This window comes from Marmota flaviventris, chromosome 14 (assembly GCF_047511675.1).
Source record: "Marmota flaviventris isolate mMarFla1 chromosome 14, mMarFla1.hap1, whole genome shotgun sequence".
NCBI lineage: Eukaryota > Metazoa > Chordata > Mammalia > Rodentia > Sciuridae > Marmota > Marmota flaviventris.
Genome location: NC_092511.1, coordinates 53,466,929 through 53,483,645, shown reverse-complemented (window position 1 = coordinate 53,483,645; position 16,717 = coordinate 53,466,929). Strand labels below are relative to the sequence as shown.

The 16,717-nt window shown below is 46.0% G+C and overlaps 1 protein-coding gene and 1 non-coding gene across 5 annotated transcripts in view; both read left to right on the top strand.

Moving 5' to 3' along the window:
* The window catches only part of Spred2 (sprouty related EVH1 domain containing 2), a 122,306-nt gene extending 115,483 nt beyond the window's left edge, over positions 1-6,823 (top strand). For all 4 annotated transcript variants that reach the window (XM_071601651.1, XM_071601650.1, XM_071601649.1 and 1 more), the window contains 2 exons: positions 729-866; positions 3,531-6,823. In XM_071601651.1, the coding sequence (XP_071457752.1) occupies positions 729-866; positions 3,531-4,199 (807 nt within the window). In that variant the 3' untranslated portion in view covers positions 4,200-6,823. The remainder of the gene's footprint in view (positions 1-728; positions 867-3,530) is intronic.
* On the top strand, positions 3,131-3,233 carry LOC114092070 (U6 spliceosomal RNA). The gene has a single exon (XR_003582613.1). It is a non-coding gene; the product is annotated as a U6 spliceosomal RNA (small nuclear RNA).
* Positions 6,824-16,717: the final 9,894 nt, after the last annotated feature.

Here is a 16,717-nt window from a genome sequence, read left to right as displayed (position 1 = left end):
GGAATCAGCATGTGGATCAGGAGACTGGTAGCAGACATCAGCCCTGAATCACATGAGCCAAATAGAAGTAGAGAAAAATCTAGAAAGATGGGTTCCCCAACATGATGATGTACATATTTACCAAGTTTCTTAAATTAACAATGGTTGTGTCCCATAATGAAAACATGGGTTTCTTTTCTTTTCAACCATAAACTGTCACCTCTGCTGGGCCATCTTCCTTCCCACTGAGCCCGCCAGTGGGAGCCTGGTGTATCGATCCCTCCCCCACAGCCTGTTGCTGCTCCCACATCTGAGAAAACATCCCAACTTTCCAGGTCTGGTGGCGGGGTTTCTCCGTTTGTTGAGCCAGCCATGTCATGTTCGGACAATCTGGCCCTTCGGGGGTCTCCTGCTGAGGCCAGGATAAACTCAAGATTGTGGGAAGTCCAGCACAGTGCCACAGATCAGGGGTAGACAGTACTCAACAATGCATGGTAGGGCTTGGTGTGTTTGTTGATTTTTGTTTTTACAGTATTGGCATTTGAATCCATGGGTACTCTACCACCAAGCTACACCTTCGCCCTTTTTTATTTTTTAGTTTAAGACAGGGCCTAAACCGCCCAGACTGGCCTCAACCTTGTAGTCTTCCTGCCTCAGCCTCCTGAGCAGCTGGGATTTTAGGAAGGTACCGCTGCACCTTGCTAATGGTTGTTTTTTAACTAACTCTTGGTTACTTCCCCTCTAAACAGACAGCTACAGACAGTTCTTCTAATTCTTCTCAGAAGAGGGAACAGCCTACTCGGACAATCTCCTCTCCCACATCCTGTGAGCACCGGAGGATTTATACTCTCGACCCATACCCCACGGACCATTACCACCTCGACCAGGTGAGCACTGGTCTCATTCCCTGAGATCACTAGGACATGTCCCCTTTCCACTCCTGCTCATCTAAATGCCCCAAGCCTAGGCCTCCTGTGTTTAACTTTGTAAACCCCCCCCCCCCCAGTACTGAAGGTGGTTTTGATGGTCACAACTCAGAGATTTCGTGTGCCAAACATCTTGCCCCACACCCTTTGTGTGCTTTGTTTGGTTTAATCCTCTGAAGCCTAGTTCATAGATGAGGCAGGGTTAGGGACATGGGGTACCTGGTGGAAGGCCATTCAGCCCACATCTGTCTCCACCCAGGGGGCCACAAGGCCTCTGTGTTCCTCTATCTGGAGGGTCTCCGGCTTGCTGTGAAAGCATGAAGCTAAAGAATGGCACACGCCTGTAAGCCCAGCAACTTGAGAGGCTGAGGCAGGAGGATAGCAAGTTCAAGGCCAGACTTATTGCCTTAGTAAGACCCTGTCTCAAAAAATGAAAAGGACTGGGGGGGTGGCCCAGTGGTAGAGTACCTTTGAATTCATAATCCCCCGTACCGAAAAAAAAAATGCTGCTCATTTGGCTTGAGCTCCCTGGCATGGCGGGCTGCAGGCCCAGTCTTGCTCAAGGGAGATGGAGCTGGAGTCTGGAATTTAATAATTCAACAAATATTTACAGAGCAGCTGCTTTGTGGAGGAGGTTCCCAAGTAGTGGGGCGTGGACTGGTGCCCATGTAAGGTAACAGGGCCACCACACTGTTTAGAAATGAGAAGAAAGGAGCACAGGGCAAGTGAGTTTTTTAACATAAAGTTAGATTTGTTTGAACCTTTTTTTTTTTTTCCCGTAGTTGTAGATGGACAGAATGCCTTTATTTTATTTGTTGTTGTTTTTTTTAATGTGGTGCTGAGGATCGAACCCAGAGCCTCACGCATGTAAGCGCTTTGCCACTGAGCCACAGCCCCAGCCCTTGTTTGAATCTTTTTAGAAAGATTTTATTGTGTGCTTTCTAATATTTTGACTTTAAAATGTGCTTTTTAAAAAAATCACTTTATGGTAGCAGTAGATGGAAATGGACTTTTTTACACTTTCCTTTCTTTGCAAAATAAAAAATAAAGAAGGCTCAAGATTTGTTCAAAATCCTTCCAGTTTGTGATTTTCCAGAGTCTTACAAACTGATGAAGAGACTCTGACAGGAAGTAGGGCAAAACTGGTGAGCCACAGCCCCTGCCCTCAAAGCACTCAGGATCTAGTGGAAAGTGATGGGTAAATCTGTTACCATCTGATCAGTTCTGGAGCAGTATTATAATGACAATGATGGCAACCGGTATCAGGCATCCTGTTTGTCAGGCACTGAGCTGATCCTCTACATGGGTTATTCCTATTCATTTTCCCATCAGGCCCATGTGTGCATCACCATGCGCAGCTTGGAGAGGTGTAGGTGATTCTGCCGGCTGCATTTAACAAAGCCCTTTTAGTGTGAGGGATCACCGTCTGGTGATACACATATATATACATATATATAATATATATGTATACACACATAACACATTATATTTCCTATATATATTCCTACATACATATATACTGTATATGTATATAAACTACACACACACACACACTTTATTTCCTAGTATCCCCTATTGCTCTCTTGTGAACATGAGCCAGAGTACAAAATGCATCTTATATGGTGACCCAGTTTGTGGATTTTTTTTTTTTTTTGGCTTTGGTTTTGGTTTTGGTTTTGTTTTCTGGTGGGGGGAGGTACCAAGGATTAAACTCAGGGGCACTGCACCACTGAGCCACACCCCCATCCCTATTTTTGAATATTAGAGACAGGGTCTCACTGAGTTAGTTGCTTAGTGCCTCGCCCAGTTTGCACACTTTGTACATAAGGAAGTTACCCTTAAAACATGCAGTATATGCCAATATCCTTATTTCTTTTTTCTTTTCTTTTTCTTTTTATGAAAAGAATCAGTTTCATGAAAGATCATGCTGTACAAAACCAGGCAAAACTAGTGCAAACTGTCAGACATCATCCTGGGGTGCCCCACTACCTGAGGAGGTTAGGTGGAGGAGACAGGTCCTGTTCCACCTGTTGCCGTGGGAGTATTGGGCTTCTGAATATTCAGACTGTTCTGTTGTGATGTGCACCCTTTCCTGTATGGTCATACTTCAAAAAGAAAAGAAAATGCTGGTCCCTACCCGTTTCATCAATTTTCCCAGTAATGGATTGAGACTCACAATTTGAAATACTTCTTTGATCAACAAGATGTTAAGTAATTACAGAAAGGTGCTCACCTCAGCAGCATATATACTAAAGTTAGAAGGACACAGAGAAGATTAGCATGGCCCCTGCAAGGGTGACACGCAAAATCTAAAAAGAACAAATTTAACCATTTAAAAAGAGAGGCCTTGGTTGAGGTGAAAGGTGCATTTTGGAGGATTGGGGTGGGAGGTTTTTATTTTATTTATTTATTTGTTTGTTTGTTTTCTTTATGTGGTGCTGAGGATCGAACCCAGGGCTTTGTGCGTGCTAGGCGAGAGCTCTACCGCTAAGCTGATCCACAACCTCAGCCCCAGGGGAGGGAGTTTTTATGGATTGGGGGTGGGAGGGTGAGGGGGTTGTTTTTCCTTTTTCTTGCTTGTTTTTGGCCACTGCTATAAAACGATGTCTGCTTTTCCCTGGGCAGCGGATGCCAAGGCCCTACCCGCAGGTGAGCTTCCCAGACGACGACGAGGAGATTGTGCGCATCAACCCACGGGAGAAGATCTGGATGACCGGGTACGAGGACTACCGGCACGCGCCAGTCAGGGGCAAATACCTGGACACCCTGGAGGACGCGGACTCCTATGTGCGCTTCGCCGCCAAGGGCGAGGTCCCCAAGCACGACTACAACTACCCCTACGTGGACTCGTCAGACTTTGGCCTCGGGGAGGACCCCAAAGGCCGCGGGGGCAGCGTGATCAAGACGCAGCCCTTGCGGGGCAAGTCCCGGCGGCGAAAGGAGGACGGCGAGCGCTCCCGGTGCGTGTACTGCAGGGACATGTTCAACCACGAGGAGAACCGGAGGGGCCACTGTCAGGACGCGCCCGACTCCGTGAGAACTTGCATCCGCCGGGTGAGCTGTATGTGGTGTGCGGACAGCATGCTCTATCACTGTATGTCGGACCCCGAGGGAGACTATACAGACCCCTGCTCGTGCGATACTAGCGACGAGAAGTTTTGCCTCCGGTGGATGGCTCTTATTGCCTTGTCTTTCTTGGCCCCCTGTATGTGCTGTTACCTGCCCCTTCGGGCCTGCTACCACTGCGGAGTGATGTGCAGGTGCTGCGGCGGGAAGCACAAAGCAGCCGCGTGACTCCGGTCCCCTCTCCTTCCCCTCCTCCATCCACAACCACATGGGAACTTCTGTATCTTCCACACTCATCCTCTCCCCTGCTCCCTTCCACTCCAAGGGGCAAGGAGAGCAAGAGGCCTCCCGGCCCCCTGGTCCCTTGAGGCACCATTCCAGCCTGGGGCACCTGCGTGGTGGACTCTCCACTCCCCAGCACCCACTGCGACAGCCACACACCCATTCACACGCTCGCCCAGTGTTCTAAGGGAAAGAAACCTCCTGCATAGACTCTCGTGTTATTACCAACCTGTAATCATGCTAACGTCTTATCCATGTTGATTCCTGTCTCTCCTCCCGGCCTCTTCCAGTTTGAATGAGTCTGCGGTGGAAACGGCTGGTTTGGGGTGGGTTTTGTAGTTCTTTTTACCAAGGGCACCAAAGCCTGTCTCTCAGTCTGGCTAGCCTGGTTGCTAGCAAGCGTCAGGTTCCTGTGGAAACGTGCTGTCAGTGCTGAAACCCGACCAGAAGTGTTCTCACCTGCAGTCAGCTGTCATGTATAGGAGGTGAGCTAGTTAACAATCTTGTACCACAAAACAATATCGCTTTAACTTTTCTAAAGCCAAATTTCCCATGTAAGCTGCAGTTTCTCTCCTTAGCCCATCGTCATATCTGCCCTCCCCCCACCAAATCTGTTGAATTTATTCACTGATGCAAAACATTTACCTATAAAATGACTGAGAATTGAGCCTTAATTTCAGATTAACTTGTGAGAATCAGGAAAAATTCCTTAAACTGCATCACAGCCTCTTGGATCAGGGCTAGAAAGGGGATTTCAGGTCTCTATGAACCTCCCCAGTTCACCCCTTAAGATAGAACTTTTTAAAATTGTGTTGCCACCACTTCTGAAAACTTAGCAATATTAGAATAAGATGTTAGTGAAGTAAGAGATTTTGCTCATTATTTTGCAAACCTAATAGTCTATTCAAAACAAACCAGTGTTCTTCGAGGAACACTAAGGTTGTGAATAAAACCATAGGAGCTCCCCCCAGCCCCAGCAACTTTTTTCTATCAAAGGGGGGCGATTTTAAATGTCATAATCGAAGAGTGGTGGGTTGCATTTTTGTTTGTGGGTTTATGTTTTTGTTTTCATTTTGGACTCAATTTCACATCACCAAATTCTTCATTTATACTTGGGAAAAAACAAGGCCATATGTAAAAACCCTTCTGATGCCTAAGTGTCTTCTCCTGCAACTCCACACCCAGACTTGCCACTTTGGGTGCATAGATGGTTAGGTCAGCCGACTTGAGTCTGCCTGTCACCTTGCCGTGCAGGAGGCTTCTAATTAGCTGGAAAAGAGTATTTTTCTAATATATTGCAAAGAATAGCCAAATCTTCTTATTGAAGAAAGAAGAAAAGTGAACAGTGGTTACCTGTACCTAGCATAGTACAATCAGAACCTCGTGGAGAACACAGGGACCAGGCTTGTCGATGCTGGCTGTTCTTCCCGCCACGATCTTCCCATGGTAATTGCCAGCAGAGGGCACAGCCTGGTCCCACTCTCCTCCCTCTTCCCCTCCCTTCTTTATTGCACACAGGACAACAGTCTTCAAGGAAAGGGACTTTCTTCCAGTCTGCCATTCGTACTGGGAAAGTGCTAGCCATGCTTACCTTCATGGGAGTGCTATCAGCTCGCCTGAGAGCCCGCCATGCTTCTTTTAGACAGATCATCAGTGTAAATACCCAGTGTGCTTATGAGTTAGTTGGTAGACGTTTTCATTTGTTGGAATGACTAGTTGGGGCTTTCCAGTGTGGAAAAGGAGCAGAGAGCTGTCCGTCTGTATCAATGGAAGGAAAGAGAACCCCTTCCCTGCCAGGAGAGCATCTAGCCAGCCTCCAATGCTGTGGAGAGACCATCTGCCCCAGCCTGAGGTGTCGCCTCGAGGCCTTTCTCTAAGGTCGCCTCTCTGCAAAGCACAACACTAATCTACTTTCGTCAGACCTCAGTTCAAGTGCCCCTATTTATTTCAGTGAAAACACACACACATCCCGGATGCTTTGTTTGTCACCTCTATTTAGTTCATTACTTGTTCTCTCTTCCCTTACCCCTTGCTGGTTTTCCCCACTTTTCAAGAGTTATGCTAGTGAATCTTGCACGCATATCCTTTTTGGTTTGCAAAGGCAGCGGTTAAGGGCACAAAGACAGCCATGGGGACATTTATGTAAATACGTCTCTCCAATTGCCACACTGCAGCTGAACAGTGTGCAGTATTTTCCCAGTCAGCTTTGCCATACTGACGTCAATCATTTGAGAGAAAATATTCAGATTTTTATTTTTGTATCTGTGGTAACAAAAACATTAACCAAAAGATTTTCTGTTCAGAAGCTTCCCCGGCCCTCCCCCAAGCTATTTGCTCACATTAACAAATTAAAGTGCCTGAAGCATAATTCATTCTTTACCTGTATACTAAAAATCCTGTTGTATTGATTTTTTTTATAATAAGCCTTTTTACCTCTGTGTAAAAAATATATATACAAGTGTATGATGTACATTTTAGTTCTTAACTTTTTTTTATGGTTTCTAATATGTATGACCAATGTAGCCATTGCTTTAAAATGTACCATGTAAATATAAACACATTCTACCAGATGGCTGGCTTTGGGGTGTCTGTCTGCCTGGAAATGGGGTGGCTGTTGAGCCTTAGCAGACCTGGGAGTTCTCCCACACAGGATGGGATGGCGTTTCCTTTGCAGAAGGACATGTGGACACCGAGCTGTTTTTGTGAGGCCCTTCCAGCCTAAGGTTATGTCATATTCCCAAGGGGAGACTGCAGCTCCGTGGGCTCCAATGCCTCAAGTGAAAGGAATGCTTCGTGTCACCGCCCGGGAAACACCCCCTCTTCCTAGGCCTGCTTCCCCACAAGAGCTCCTCAGAGGGAACAGCTGTACTTCCTCCGAGTTGTTTTCCACCAGTTCCTGCTAAACCTCAGGGGTACGAGTGTGTGTGTGTGTGTGTGTGTGTGTGTGTGTGTGTGTGTGTGTGTGGTTTGGAAGACCATTTCTCACAGAAGACAGTTGTTAAAACTGCATGACCCTGGGTCTCCTCGGAGCAGCGTTCTTGGCTCTTTGCCTTTCCAAATGGACTCTTTGGATGCTCAAAAGCTGTAGTGATGATTCCCCCGGAGGAAATAAAGCTTGAGGTCTTTTGAGGGTCACAAAGGAAAGTTTCGACTCCTTTTCTAGAGAAACAAGTAGGGTCCCTAAAAAGAAATATAGAGGGCCCCTCCGTCTTAGTTTTAACTCTTCCCTGAAGGGGTGGCTTTTCCAAGCCACCTGGGCAAAGGTGAAAAGCAAAGATTCTAGAAATTGGGGGGTGAGAGAAAATCCTGTAAGGCTCCTCCAGAGCTGGAGCAGGGAAAGTGTCCTAAGGTCATATTTGACCCTCTCCCTTCCTTCCCATTATCTCTGGTATACAGTTGAGGAACTGAAGTTGGGAATGGGTAACAAAGGTGACCTTCGGTCAGGAGAGGCAGGGATTGAGCGCGCCTAGCTGTGGAGTCCAGGCCCCTACAGAGCCTCACCCCAGGCCTCTGCTTCCGTCCCTTCTTGCCCAAGGGTTTGAAAGTGAGCTGCAGCAAGAACCCTAGCCCTCCACCACTCAGGCTGCGGTCTTTGGTGCCCATTGCCCAATGCCAGAAAATAGGCCGCTCCACAAGTCATCTTCAGCCTTCCTCTTCAGCTGTGAGGAGGAAGCCCATGTACAGGAATGACGCAGTCAAGGTCACTGGACAGTCTGCTGCTGCAAGCCAGTAGCCCTTGAGCAAGTGATATCACCCTCCTGAGTTTCTTCTGGTGTAACTTACTGGACCCACAAACAAGGCTAGAGGGGGCAGCTGCCCCAGGTCCTCTTGCTGAGCACCAAACTCACAGCAATGAAAGAAAACACACTTCATCTGATGACTGAGGAAGATGAGCATCAGGTGAGGTTCAATAGGGAGTTAGGCTTGGGATCTGGTCTCAGCACTTGGCTTTATTATAGGTGGATGGATACCTACCCTTGGCAGATTTTGGAGCTTCAATGACATGCTGTAGTAAAAGTGCCACATGCAGGAGACACTCCCAAAATGCTCGTTCTTTCTCCCCTTCCTCCTCTGTCTGTCCCTGAAGAAACAGTGGGGACTGAAGAATAAACCTCTTTCAAGGGACAGGAGGCTAATGCATGAATCATAGATATTTTTTTAAGAATTACAACCTGTTCACTCAGATTTCCTTTTCTTAATTTATGATTCTGAATTTGATTGGGATTTCTTGCTGTATGTTTATGGTCCAAGTTTTAGCCGAAGAGGTGCACTAGTCTGGGTGGATTTGGAGGGGCCTTCTTTGTGGAGCTTGGCAAACGTTCTGCTGAAAAGAGCTGGGTCCAGCTCAGTGGCACTTACCCAAGGTTGGGGCACACTGTCTCCTGGGTGCTGCCTACCTGAACTTCCCAGGCCCATGTCTGGCCTTTGGTATACCTGCCGCAGTCTGGCTGGGCACAAATAACCCAACCGCCACAAAGCCTTGCAGATTCAACTCTCACCGGCACTGCACACACCACATAGGAACCACACTTCCTCCACCGGGCTCTGTCCAATCTCTCCAAACCCCCACGAGAACTCACAGGAACTCCAAAGTAGCGAGCTACCGAGGTAGCAAGAGCCGCCCTATAGCCCGCCAGTAAAGGTCAAATATACAATACAATCAATCCAGCATCACAGCAATTATATATAGCTTAACTCAAATCATCATCTCAATGGTTCGCTGGCGTCACCTTTCAACCATCCCCTCTGGCAAATGCCAGGCATCATTCTGACTGGGCTGTGGCTCTCAATAGGCCTCAGGCTTGCTAAATGCACACACATTTTATAATGAGCAATACCCTCAGCTTCCATTTGTTTAGGCCTGAACCAGATGTATGGATTGAAGGGGGATGACCTGGGTCACATTCTGCTGACCAGATACAGTTGTGACTGCAAATCAGGGCCTGCACCATGTCCTCAGCTGCAGCAGCCACCAGGGCTAGTGCCCTGTAGAAATGGACCTCCCCCCTAAAGGGCAGTGCAGGGGTGTGGAACAGGAGGCAATGGTTTTTGTATATTTATAAGGAAAAAAATTATGAGGTGATATTTATACTTAGTATCCTTTCCCTCTCCTGTGTCCCTTCTCTTTTTTCTTTCAGAGTGGGCCAAGAATTTGGGGAGAAGGATTCTGATTATCGTATGAGGTAATATCTATAGTTGTAAAAATATCACACATTGTTAAAATATTAAAAATGGGAGTTTTCTTATATTCACTTGTAAGGGATGCTAGTAACAAAGTACCATAAATTGGATGACTTAAAACAACAGAACTGTCCCAGTCTGGATACCTGAAGTTCAAGATTAGAGCTGTGAATGAGGAAGGCTGTGAATGAGAGTCTGGCCCAGGTCCCTCTCCTTGGCTTATAGATGGCCATCTTCTCCCTGGACCTGTTCACATCATCTTCTGCTGTGCATGTCTGTGTCAAATTTTGTTTTAGTTTTTGCTTTTAATATTTTTTAGTTGTCAATGGACCTTTATTTTATTGATTTATTTTTACGTGGTGCCAAGAATCAAACCCAGTGCCTCATACATGCTAGGCAAGCACTCAACCCCGCAACCCCAGCCCTCAAATTTTGTTTTTAGAAGGACACCATTCATATTAAATAAGACTCACCCTAATGACCTAATTTTAACTTGATTACCTCTGTAAAGACCTTATAAGGTCATATTCTAAGGAATTAGAGATTAGGAGTTCTTATGACTTGAGGGTAGGGAATAATTCAGTTCCTATCACACCAAAGGTAACTGGTGTGTATACTCAACTTTTCTACAGTTGTATATATGTGTTTCCTCATGGGAGAGGAACTCATAGAATCATGAATCTTACCTATCCTGTTCTGACACCAGTTTTGGTACCAGGGATTAAACCCAGAGGCACTTAACCATTGAGCCATAGTCCTAGTTCTTTACATTTTTATTTAGAGACAGGGTGTCACTGTGTTGCTTAGGGCCTTGCTAAATTGCTGAGGCTGGCTTTGAACTCAGGATCCTCCTACCTCAGCCTCCCAAACCACTGGGATTATAGATGTGCATCACCGCACCTGGTGGGGTGGGGGGGGAAGAGGTCCTGTGTTCCATCCCCAGTACCTCAAAAAATATATATATAATAATAACACTGCAGGGCTGTGGATGTGACCTGGTAGTAGAGCACTTGACAGCACTCCTAAAGCCCTGGGTTTGATCCATAAAACAAAAAAATGGCAAGTTCCGTGGCACATGCCTGCAAACCCAGTTGCTGGGGAGGCTGAGGCAGGAAAATCAGCAGTTCAAAGTAAGTCTCAGCAATTTAGGGAGGCCCTAAGCAACTTAGTGAGATCCTCTCAAAATAAAAAAATAAAAATGGCTGGAGATATGGCTCAGTGGTTAAGCACTCTTGGATTCAATCCCTGGTACCCCCTCAAAAAAGAAAGAAAGAAAATGCTAATTTCACTTAAGAATGTTTTTTCATGAAGCAATAAATATTACTTTTAATAAATATTGGCCCTTGGATTTACATCTTTTTAACATTCTGTGTGGCAAGACAGAGCATGTATAAAACACTTTTGCTGCAGAGTTCAGTATGTTAGCATGTCTAGGTAAAGTCTTTGTGTACTTGAGTTGCAAGCTAAACTAACTGCTTTTACTTGAGCAACTGACAGACTGTCATTATGGTTAAGTTGGAATGGTTATTTAGGCAGAGGTATTTGGCAGACATCTTCTCCAAAAAATGAGCAAAAACAGCCTAAATACCTCAAGGAAATACTTGTAGTCAGTGATAAAATTTGAGCATTCAAGCAAAAATTGGAATTTTGTAAACCATATACCTGCTACTTGTTAGTAGACTTTTCTCACAGAATTGGTGGTTATACTAAGAAATGTGACTTTGGGGTTGGGGTGTGGATCAGGAGTGGAGTGCTTGCCTGGCATATTCAAATCCCAGGGTTCGATCCCTAGCACCCCACCACCCCCCCGCAAAAAAAAAAAAAAATCTCTTTTCCAACTACTTCTTTGTCTAAAGTCAGATTATCTTCAGATACTTCAACTAAAACAACATGTCACAACAAATTGAACTCAAAAGTAGATATAAGAATCCAGCTGTCTTGTACTAGACAGATTTTTAAATTTCTCAGTTTTAATTTCTAATGCAGTCTTATCAATAGCTATAACCTGAAGCTCTTTCGGGTTCTCAACTTTTCAGGATATAAAGGGATACTGAGAAGAATGGTCAATTCTACTCTTGATTCTTTTCAAGTGCAGCTTTCACCTGACCCTTCTACTTTTGGTTGCCTTCTTATTTGGACAGCTCTCTTTGTGTCTTTTCATTCTGTTTTGTCCTTCTAAGTGCCCACTTAGACCAGTAGCACAGGGCTTATCTTGCATTTTGAAGAGGTAACTTTTTGCATTTTGCAGCGTTTCTCTCAAGTGAGCATCTGTTCCATATGGAACAGTGGAGACCTGTGACCTCTAGGCCTTGAGGGCAGTCTTCCTCTCCTTTGGGCTCCACTGTCTTTCCAATGGTCCTTTGCTGGTTCTTCCCATTGCATGGAGAGTCCTCTATTCAGGCTCAGCTTTGGCCATCAGACAAAGGAGTGTTCTTAGCTCCCACTTGGGAGTCAGTGGCTTTCTCTTGTGAATGGCTGGAACATCTGCTCATCTCTTAGAGTCTCTGATAAAGATGGAGAATTCAGTCTAGTTCATTTCCAAGCTTTGAATAGTCAATCTCAGCATCCTTCTTGTTCTTCTTTTTTTTTTTTTTTTTAAATCTTTATTTTTTGTTTTTATGTGGTGCTGAGGATCGAACCCAGCGCCCTAGGCATATCAGGCAAGCGCGCTACCACTTGAGCCACATTCCCAGCCCTTTTTTTTTTTTCCCCCACTTTGGTACTGGGGATGGAACCCAGGGCATTTTATCACTGAGTTACAACCTCAGTCCTTTTTATGTTTTGAATCAGAGTCTAGCTAAATTGCCAAGGGTCTCACTTAAATTGCCCCAGGCTGGCCTAGAACTTGCAAACCTCCTGCTCCAGCCTCCCAAGTTGCTGGGATCACAGGCATGCTGTACCACTGCTGCACCTTTCCCTTTCTACCACTGTCAATGTCACTTTCTCTAGCAATTAACCATCTGATGATGATGATGCACGCCTGAAGCTAGCCTGTATCCACCCAGCCCCCGTTGCACGCTGGGAATTGTAGTCTTTGCTGCTTTTAGGAGAGGTGGAAGAAAATGAAAGCAGGCTCTGCCTAATCTAGACAGTAATTCCTACCGGGTTGCAATATGATCGCTGACAAAAGGAGTAAGTAAAATCAAATGACTTCCTTTCTTCCTGGTCCGTCTGCCCTATTCTGACTCAAAAGAAGCAAGATGGATGGTGCAAAATACAAGATTGTTCTTTTAAATGCATCCCCGTGGATGGTGTGGTCAGTGAGCATTCTACCTGGATGTTGGCTCATGACCTTGTCTTTGCTTAAAAGACTGATGCCAGGTTCCAGGTTTCTGAGAGGCTTCCCGGGGGGTGTTGCCAGGGGTCTCAGGTGTGTCTGCTCTGCCATCTACACTCATCTGGGAGTCCTTGGAAATAATATTTGTGGCTTGATGCAAAATCCATCCCACATTTTTTCTTCTTTTGTCAAGCCTGGGTAATAACTACCTCCATTTCACGCTTGCTATGCTCCATCAGTAACTATGGTTGCCTTTTGAGTGTCTTCCAAAAAAGTTTTTTTCCCTGCCAAAAGAGAGAAAATCAATCCTGTCTGCCCAGCTCTAAAAGCTGACATTGTTGCCATCCCAAAACCATCCTGCGGAAAGTACAGGGAAGGAGAAAGGTCAAAGCACAAGCCCAGGGCTGTGTTACCTCTGAGTCTCCCCTCTGAGGCCAGGAAGTTGTGGTGTGGCTCCTGCATGATGTTTTTGAATGAGTGGCTTGGCTTCCTCACCAGCTAAGTGCAACGGGCATAGAAGCTTTGCAAACGCCTGGCCCCAACTGGGGCCCAGATATTTACATAGTGGCCTTTCAGTCTGTGAACCAAGTATGTACCTCTGCAAATATTTTAGGCCTCCCTGCATGCCTGCAGGCCCCTAAGTGCCATTCACCAGCTTTTAAATTTGTTTTGCAGGCAGCGAGCCACCAAGAGGGAGGCCTGACTCAGAGCACTGGGGGCCGGGCTGTCTGCTGCTGCTGCCTCCTGCCACTGTAGACTTGGCAGGGAAGGAAGCAGTGGGTTTTACAGCTGGTGTTTTTGGTTTAAGAAAAAAGGGGGGGGGATTTTTTTAGAAAATACCTTGCATATGTAAAACGACACTAAATGTAAGAACATATGCAGGATTTGGGGACGAGGGAAATTACATGTACTGCATGATTCATGCTCCCTCTTCATGACAGCAGAGGAGGTTTTGCACTTGGCCTCTGGTATTTTGGGGAGTGTGTTCCAAATGCTCTGAAAGCAAGAAAACCCAAGTTCCTTGCCCCTTCCTCTGAAGGAGGGTCTTATCTGGGTCAAATTCAAGCAACATGATGGTTTTTTGTTGTTGTTGTTGTTTTTCCTTTCCTCTCCCATTTGACTAGTGAGACTCATTTTTCTACCCAAAACTCGGTCAGTCACCTCCTGGGTGCAGGGGGCCAGGGTGTGGAGAGCGAAAGCCACACTCTCCTCAGCCTGACCTGAGCCTAGAAATATGTGCTGGCAGAGTGGGAGGGAGGACCAGCCCCAAGCCACCTCCCAGCAGGTGCAGCAGGCCCCCGGGGGGTAGGGGAGCGGGGAGCATCACTCAGGCTGGAGTCCAGCAGCCAGGAACACACAGACTTTCTAGGATTCAGCCTTTGCAAGTTACCAAAACATTGTGTGCTGCTTCGAGGCTGACACATACCTTGGCAGAGGCAATGGGGTTTCTGCCCAGAGCTGGGAGTCCCCAGGGTCAGGCTGACCTCCAGGCTGCAGTTTGGCCTGAAGGAGAGGCCATATGTTGGGTGGGGTGGCCTCTCCATGCAGACTCCTTCCCTCAGGGTGCCAGAGTCCTAAGGAGCAGGCTGACCCATGAACCACGTCCGCAGTGTCCACAGTTAGAACACTCAGAGGGTCCACAGCAGCTTCCTCAGGTCACCGCCTGGCCTGCCTGGGATCCTTCCTCCCATTCATTCTGAGATGGGAGACTTTCTCACTCCCTTGTCTCAGGCACATTGTAAGTTCACTGTCAAGATTAGAAGCCCTCTGATTTCAAGTGGAGCATTGTACCTCTGAAATTCAAAACTCCACTTTTCCAAAGCTGTGTTAGATCCAAGTCTGGCAAAGTAGAACACCAAGTCTCAAAACTAAAACAGTTAACTCAGCTGTAAATTTCTTTTTCTTGCCTTAGGAAGCAGTTTCAAGAGTGTTTGCCTTATAATAATTTACGAAGCATAAGCTCTACATTTGCTCTGTGGGTTTTTTTGTGTTGTGTGTTTTATTTTACAATATGATGTCTAAGAAAAATAAAAAGCTTCTGCAGATGCATTAACAGTTGAGTAGCACCAAAAAGCTAATTTTGGTCCCCAAATCTCTTAACAATAGTCCCTATAGACCTGTGGTCATTCCCTGCTTAATGTAGCCCATATTTACTTGGCTCCACCAGCTGGGGGGCTTGACAGAGGCACATAATGCTCAGGATTATCCAAGACATCCCACCACCACCATTGCCAATCCCTTGCAGTTAGGTATGGATGGCTATGTGACTAATTGCATCCAGCAGGCGATACATCAAAGTGTCAATGTGTGATTCTCCTGCACCCTCTCCACCCCATCCCGTGCTGTGCTTCTCACCCTGGACAATTATAGAGGCTTCCTGATGAGGCTGCAAACCCCAAGATGAAAGCAGATTAGATCACTGAGTCATTCCAGGGGGACAGCCAACATGAGAGTGGCCTGAGTCAGGGAGTGAATGAGTAAATGAAAAAATAAATGCCGATATTTAGCGAGGATAATCCCAGGTTTGTTACCACCAGAGACCATCATGACTGACGCAGAGTGGTGGCAGTTTATATTAGAAACACAACCTCATGAGACAGAAAACCAGCATTGCCCTGGAGAAGGAAAGGCAGAAAGGGATCCAGGATATACCCATGCTCCCATCTACAGGATGTCACCCATCAGTCCTGTGCCATCTGGGCCCAGAAGTGGCTCAGCAATAGAACGCTTGTGTGAGGCACTGAGTTTGATCCTCAGTACCACATAAAAATAAATAAACAACATAAAGGTTTTGTGTCCATTTACAACTAAAAAAAATTTTAAAAGAAAAAAAGCACAGTGTTGCTCACAGATGTGTGTAGGGCCAACTGTCTGAAGATGCTCATTGCAATGTTGTTACTGATAGCAAAATATTCCAGAATGTTGAAGGAGTGGACTGCTTAAGCTCATATATATCCAGTGTAAACAGTTGTGTGGGCTTCTTAAAAATCATGCAGCTCGAGCTGGGGTTGTGGCTCAGCGGTAGAGCGCTCGCCTGGCACGGGCGGAACCTGGGTTCCATCCTCAGCACCACATAAAAATAAAGGCATTGTGTTGTGTCCATCTATACCTAAAAAATAAATAAATATTAAAAAAAAATCAGGCGGCTCAAGCTGGGGTTGTGGCTCAGCAGTGGAGTGCTCACCTAGCACATGCAAAGCACTGGGGTCAATCCTCAGCACCACATAAAGATAAATAAACAAAATAAAGATATATAAAGATTATATATAAAATAAATCAGGCAGCTCTCCAGACCCTTATCAAAAAAAAAAAAAAAAGAAAGAAAGAAATACGACTGGCCAACATGAAAAAATGTTCCACATCATTAGTGATTAGGGAAATGAAAATCAACACCACACTGAGATCTCATCTCACACCAGTCAGAATGGGAGTCGTCAAGAACACCAACAACAACCAGGCGTGATGGCTTTGCCTGTAATCCCAGTGACTCACAGGGTTGAGGCAAGAGAATGGCAAGTTCTAGGCCAGCCTCAGCAACTTAGCAAGACCCTATCTCAAAATACAAAATAAAAAGGGCTGGGGATGTGACTCAGTGGTTAAGTGACTCCCCCCTCAAAAAAAAAAAAAAAAAAAAAAGGCAAGGTTTAGCTTCGGAATCCCCAAACTAGATTTCTAGTCCAGCTTCCTTCCTGGTCCAATCTCAGTTTCGTCTGCGGAATAGGCGTAGTGATGGTGCCTGCTGAGTTACTGTGAAGATCAGAGACGACATGCGGCCCCTTAGCGCAGGGCCTGGCACCCATTAAACATTCTTGGCATCCATTCATGGTGCCCATTAGGCTATTTTTGATAAAGCCCAAAGCTCACTGTCCATTTGACCACAGGCCCAGATATCTGACAGGATCATTAAGACCATTCCTTGAAGAGCCGGTGTTGGGCCTGCTTTAAATATTTTATCACCTGGCAGCATCCTGTGGAAAGCACTCATTCGCAGCCTCTTCCTGTGCCC